This window comes from Budorcas taxicolor, chromosome Y, assembly GCF_023091745.1.
Source record: "Budorcas taxicolor isolate Tak-1 chromosome Y, Takin1.1, whole genome shotgun sequence".
NCBI classification, from domain to species: Eukaryota; Metazoa; Chordata; class Mammalia; order Artiodactyla; family Bovidae; genus Budorcas; species Budorcas taxicolor.
The window spans coordinates 890,051-897,271 of record NC_068936.1 but is presented as its reverse complement, the minus strand read 5'-3'; the positions used below and the strand labels follow the sequence as shown (position 1 = coordinate 897,271).

General features: G+C 34.4%; 1 protein-coding gene across 1 annotated transcript in view; it reads left to right on the top strand.

Moving 5' to 3' along the window:
- The first annotated feature begins 5,087 nt into the window (after positions 1–5,087).
- Positions 5,088–7,221, top strand: part of LOC128071012 (probable ubiquitin carboxyl-terminal hydrolase FAF-X) — a 113,834-nt gene continuing 111,700 nt past the window's right edge. The window contains exon 1 of the mRNA XM_052664008.1: positions 5,088–5,180. Coding sequence (XP_052519968.1) covers positions 5,088–5,180 — 93 coding nt within the window. The remainder of the gene's footprint in view (positions 5,181–7,221) is intronic.

The window sequence follows — 7,221 nt, the reverse complement described above, 5'->3', positions numbered from 1 at the left end:
TCAGACAGGGCTGCTCTTCACTGTGGTTGTGAGCATCTCACTGTGGTGGCTTTTCTTGTTTTGGAGCATGGGCTGTGGGTGCACAGGCTTTAGTAGTTGCAGCACGAAGACTTTAAAGCACAGACTCAGAAGATATGCACAGGCTTAGTGGCTCCGTAGCTGACATGTGCAGTCTTCCTAGGCCAGGGATCAAACCCATGTCTTGTGCAGTGGGAGGCAGATTCTTATCTGCTGTACCTAGATTTGCTACTTTATTAATAAGTCCTGTAATCTGTAACATGGGTTATCTTTCCATTTATTAATAGTTTCTTTGATTGCTTTCAGAAATGTAGTTTATGGTATGTGTTAAGGTATGTGTAACCTTTTTTCTTTGTTTAAGTTTATTAAGTCTTTTATTCTCTTTTTAATGTTCAAATAGAATTCTTTTCTTAATTTCCTTTCTGGATTCTTTTTTTTATTTTTAGTGAACTGGTTTTTAGGGTGTTGACTTTTGTACCTGAAACTTTACTGAAACCATTAATTCTAATGGTTTTTATATTGTGGAAGCTTTAGTGTTATGCATATGGTTCAGCAGTAGCAACATTTATGTATGAGATTATGTAATTTCTGGCAGGCATAATTTATCTTCTTTTTTTGATTGTGATGCCTTGTGTTTTTTCTTTCCTAAATGCCCTGACTCAGAGTTACAAATCTGTATTAAATAGGAGTGGTGAAATAGCATTGCCTATTCCTAATCTTAGAAAGCTTTCAGTATTATGGTTTTTGCTGTGGATTTTTCGTATTTGGCTTCTTATGTTGGGTTTCCTTCTCTTTATTATTTATCATAAGAGGATGTTCAATTTTGTCTAATCCTTTTTCTCCATCAGTTGAGATGATCATTGGTATTTCTCCCTTTACTCTTATAGTGTAGAGTACTACATTGTTTGATTTGAAAATCCTCCTTGGTTGTAGTGTTTAAACCATAATGTGCTGTTGAATTTGATTTGATAGAGTATTTCGGTGAGGATTTTTGCATCAGTATTCATTAGGAATTTTTGCATCAATATTCTTGTTCCTTGTTGCTAAAATATATTTTAAAAAGATCTTAAATAACAGCCTTACTTGATGAGTTAAGGTACTAGGAAAAGAACTTACCCCACAGTTAGCAAGAAGAAGGAAATAATAAAGATTAGTACAGAGATAAAGAATAGAACTAAAACAGAGAACATCAGTGAAACCAAACTGCTCTTTGAAGAAGTCAGTAAAATTGACAAATGAGAGTGATAATAAACAGAAGACTGAAATTACTGAAACTAGAAATGAAACTGGAAATATAACACTTAAAACACATAGGCCAAAATATGTTGATTTCTAAGAAAATAGTCTACTATTATATACATCACCAAATTAAGTAAACTAGAAGATGCGGAGAAATAGCTAGAAACATTAAAACTGATCAGGATCAAATCATTGCATAGACATAAAACTGCTAAGAAGACTTCACCAGTAATCAGAAATCTTCCAACAAAGAAAAGCACTGAACCCAATGATATTACTTGTGAATTCTTTCAAACATTCAAGTTATATATATTTGAATGTTAAATATTTAAATAATATCTTTATAGCGACATTCTGAAATATTTACACAAATTGAAGAGGAGGAAATGTTTGTTGAGTCCAGCATTAGGCTGCTGCTTCAGCCAAAGACTGAAGAAACCTACAGACTAAAAGACACCTACAGACCAGTATCCCTTGTATACACTGATGCAAAGTAAACAACAAAATGCTAACAAACTGAGTTCAGCAACATATTAGAAGAATTATATACAGTGATTAAGTGAGAGTTATTCCTGGAGTATAGGTGTGGTTCAGTGTACAAAAATTAATCAATGTAAGCAAACTAATAGCAGAAGGAGAAAAAGTACATAATAATCTCAATTTTTGGAGATAAACATTTAATAAAATTCTTCTCAGCATTTTGAGTTACCATTATTCTTGTAGCCTGCAAATTTTTGCTAGGGGAATTTTTAATAATCATATATAGGTGCTAAGTCATGTGACAAGTCATTTTTCTCTTACTCCTTTTGAGATTCTCTTTTAGTCTGACTTCTGATTGTTAGGTATCTAGGCATGAGTGTCTAGTGTGCATTTTGGAGTTCTTTGTTGAAATTCTCTCTGTGTATTTTCTGGTTTTGTTTATCTGTGTTCTCTTTCAGGTCATTCTGCAGTTTTAAGACATTTGAAAAACATTCTACAGGGTTGGTTGTGTATTCCTTTCATAAGGCCTTATTTCCCTATTTTTTGGTATTCTTTATGATTTTTTGTTGTTGAGTTAGGGTTCATTGGTGAAAACAGCCAGAGTTTCAGACTTTACTGATTGCCTTTGTGTAGAGGGAAACCTTCACCAGTCAGGCTACCTAGATGGAGGAGCTCTCAGACCTTAGGCATTTACGTTATTGGCTTTGTGTGCTTTTCTCCTATGCCTCTGTCAGGGTACTTGGAAATCCCTCGGAAAGCCAGAAATCTGGACCTAAGTTCCACTTCATTACTTCTGTCCTGGGAGAGGCATCAGTTGGAGCCAAGAATTGGGTATTATTTCTCTCTTTCACTTTGAGCTACATTGGGTTGGGAAATGAACCAGTGTAAATAAAACTCAGTGTACTCTTAAGCTCCTCACAATTCTCTGTTCTATTAAATAACTCTCCTGAGTCTGGAAGCTCTATATTAACCAGTTTCTAGCTGTATCAGAATTGTGTTTTGATCCACATATTGCTGTTAACTTACTATTTATGTGGGAGAACCAGTGCCTGTAGCTGCCCTCTTGCTGATGTCGCTCTTCTAGTATGGACTTATAACTAAAGTGATACTTTTCTAGTCCTGAAAATATGTTGAAATACTGAAGTTTGAATATGAGGAAAAATGCTGTGATCTAAAGGAAATCTAACATTGCTGAATTCATTTTAAGTGATTTGAATAATTTCTAAATTGCTCTTTAGTATTTTAGGATATAGTGTCTTTGTAGTGCTGAATTGCTGCTTGGACAAAACACTGAGACTTTGCAAGAAATAATAGTTATGATCTGGGAGAAAGGTATTTTATTTGAGGGGAGGGAAATTGCATTGCCGCTTTGTTTCCCTTTGCACTGATTGATTACTCTTTTGTTATCAATGACTTATTGAATGACTTACTCCTTTTGCTAGGTTACTTAAGATGTGTCTCTAGATAGAAGGATATGGGCAGATATAAAATGACAGTAATACAGTTTTAAGATGCTTTAGTTCAAATAACCTCAAATGTCAAAGAAAATACAAAGCAAGGGAAAAGTGTGTGAAGAAAAAAATTTTTTAATTTATTTTTAAAATTTATTTTAATTGGAGGTTAATAATATTGTATTGGTTTTGCCATACATTAACATGAATCACCACAGGTATACATGTGTTCCCCATCCTGAACCCCTCTCCCTCCTCCCTTCCCGAACCATCCCTCTGGGTCATCCCAGTGCACTAGCCCCAAGCATCCAGTATCATGCATTGAACCTGGACTGGCGATTCTTTCATATATGATATTATACATGTTTCAGTGCCATTCTCCTAAATCATCCCACCCTTTCCCTCTCCCACAGAGTCCAAAAGCCTGTTCTATATATCTGTGTCTCTTTTGCTGTCTCGCATACAGGGTTATCATTACCATTTCTAAATGTAGGACCCCCTCCCCATGTCAGGAAATCGTATTGTTTTAAAGAGAAATAGGATTAATTCTAGGATTGTATATTTTATTACCTGTGTTTTACCTGTGCTCTGTTCTTTTCCACGAACTTCTTAGCTGTGCTTTGATTAAATTACTTAATTTCTTAGACCTTTGTGTTTCTTTGGTGTCACAAAGTCTGTGTAACCTGAAGAGTTATGGAAAGCTAAGTGGGGGCTTGGTTCTGGAACAGGTATCTCTATTGTCCTCCCCCAAACACTCACACATAAAATTTTGATTGCAGCTTTACACAAACTGGTTTCTTTTCAGAGCCAGCCACAACACTTCCTTAAGTGTGTAGCCTTAAAAATAATTTTCAACACAGACCACATGAAGAAAAACCAGAATCACACTACATCTTTTCAAGAATTTGTGCAAAAGGACAGATCTTTGTGATTTTCAGGAGGGGAGATTTAAGCATATTTTTGACCAAGAAAAATGGATCCAGAAAGAAATGGAGGAGCTGAATCTTAGATCAAGGCCCTTTTACATGTGGTGCATATTCAGTGGGATCAGAAGTCCACGTAAAGAAGGCTAGAAGAAAGAGAATGTTAGAATTAAACAGCTGTTTAAATGAGAATTCATTTTTTTTGAGATGTAAGAAAAAATTATTTAATTTTTGTTAGCAGTAGTTCTCAAAAGATGATATAATTTCTCCCAAGTTTAAAAAATGATCCATATAGTATAAAATTTGAATGAGAATGTCTGAGTATTGAAAGACATTAGGTGAAAGATTCTGATCTTCCAGTGACCTTGTGGAAATATGTATGTATATGTTTGTTTATGTAATCTCTATGAGTACTTCTGGTGTTTTTTAAATTAATTTTCTTGGTCTACTACCTTTACATTCTCTGTTAACTTGGCTTTTTATTTTATTTACTTAAGAGTAGTATACCTTTAAGTATATATATTTTTGCAGTATGTTTAAGGCAAAAACTGATCATTCTCTAGATTCTTTTGTAAGTAAAAAATATTAACTAAGAACTTTGCATTTTTTCTGGAATATTATATATAAAGCCTTTATATAAATTTATTGAATATTTATAAAAGTTTATGTTTTACTTCTGTCTCTCAATTTTACAGCCATCTGTTATTGATTGTAGAGGTTGGTGATGTTAACAATATATATGTTAAACTTAGAATAGTTCATTATTTATTTTTTAAATATTTTAAACAAATATACCCTTTGTTCCCTCTACTTTTAGGTAGTGAAATGGTCTCTGCAAGAATGGTCTGTCCTTGAATTGGAGATATTTAAGGCTGATATATCCTGGTGCTTCGTCTCCTATAAGTGAACTGTAATTTCTTCTCTTACAACAACTAAATAAACAGACAAAATAGCAAAAATCTTTTCTGTTTTGAGTATGACAGCCACTACTCGTGGCTCTCCGGTAGGAGGGAATGACAGCCAGGGCCAGGCTCCTGATGGACAGTCTCAGCCCCCCTTCCATAATCAGGTAGGACATGAAGGCTGTATTGTTTTGGGTGCTTCGAATTAGTAAACAATGACAGATATTCTGAGTAATTTGTTAAGTAATCATAAAAAACTATTTTCATTTTAAGTTATAGTTAAAGTAAGTCACTGAGGCTTTTAGTAACAGGAAACCTACATATGCTTGAGAATGTACCATTTTAACATAAGGCTTTGTATGATTGTGAGGGCAAAAGTGTAAAATCAGTCATTTCTCCTTTAGTTATCAACATTGACTCAAGTCAGCTGTTTATGTTCATGTCTCATCTTTGTACTCATGTTTACCTTATACCTCTGACTAAGTAATAGAATGTTTAATGTTCAGGTTCCATATTTTTAAAATAACCATAGATGAAATAATATTAGTAAAGAGTTTAATACAGATTTTAGTATCAGAGTTTTGTGCTGGCTGACAAAATCTTTTTTTCCCCTGTTTCTGGAAGAATTTGCATATGATGAATATATTAAAACATTCATTAACAGTAATTCTTTGATTCTGATAACTAATATTGGTAACTTGAATTTATTGTGTTAAGAGGGTAATGCATTTCATTGAAGTTTGCAAAAGAGTTTCGCAAAAGTATTGGCTTTCATTTTTCTCCTCCCATGTATCTGTTTTTAAATTTTCATAGTTATTCCTTTTGCTTTCTTACGGTTTAATTTGTTGTTCATTTTCTAGTTTAGGTAAGTGAACTTTCTAGTTTAGAAAAAGGTGATTGTTCCACTTTTATTTCAGTTTTTCTGTTTTCTAAGACATGTATTTTATCCTATAAATTTTTGCTACACCATATCCCATGACTTTTGATGTCTGTTTGCATTTACGTTATTTAGTTAATGTTTTAAAATTTGTGTGGTGATGTTTGTTTGTAAAGAATACTGCATAAACATGATGCTTCATTTGCAAGCAGTTAGAGATTTTCTGGGTAACTTCTTGTATTGGTTGTAAATTATTCCTTTGTGAGTAGAGAGTCTGTTCTCTGGTGTCTCATATGGAAATTTATTGAGGGTTGAAATGTTGCTAAAGATCCCCTTTAGTAAGAAATAGCACCCATTCCAGTATTCTTGCCTGGAAAATCCCATGGACAGAGGAGCCTGACAGGCTATGGTCTGTGAGGTCACAGAGAGACAGAACAGAGAGAGAGACAAATGAGAGTGAGAGGCACATCCCTGTGGGGCCCTCCACCCCAGCGTGGGCAATTTCAATTTCTGCCTCTTAAAATTCATTGTACATGTCAGTTAAATGCAATTTCCTCAGTATTCGTTTCATATATTCTGTTCAGTATATAATCTTATTTCTTTATATATATATGTAAAATTTTATTTTTGGCCATGTTGGATCTTCATTGGTATGTGGGCTTGTGGGCTTTTCTCAACTTGCAGCAAGTGAAAGCTACCATCTAGTTGTAGTGGGTGGGTTTCTTATTGGGGTGGCTTCTGTTGTTGCAGAGCACAGACTCTAGAGTGCTTCAGTAGTTGCAGCAGTTCAGCAGTTGCATATTCTGGGTCTAAAAAGCAAGGGCTCAGTAGCTGTGATACACAGGCTTAGTTGCTCTGACGCATGTTGGATCTTTCTGGATCAGGTATCAAACCTTGTCTCTTGCATTGACAGGACTCTTTACCACTGAGCCACCAGGAAAGCCCTAACCTTGTTTCATTTAGTTTTAAATCTGCTGGGTTTTTTTTTTTTTTTCACTAGTTGAGACCTCTTGTTTGTCTACCTGGGATTGTGATTTGATCATTCTCCTCTAATGTGTTATATCAGTTTTAGCTAGATGTATGTTGAACCAATAAGATGGATTCACATTGAAAATAGTGACTTGGGATGATAGGGGGTAATTGAGTCATTAATCTTTACATTTAGATCTCTTATGTGTGTAGAGATTTCCTTTTATCTCGAATAATTCTTCTATCTCTAGCTCTCACATATTAATATGGGTGTACCACTTTGCCAGGAGAAAGGAAGATTATTGTTAGGAAGGATATTATATCCTTTTTAAAATAGCAGTCATTGTTTTTGTTATTGTCTT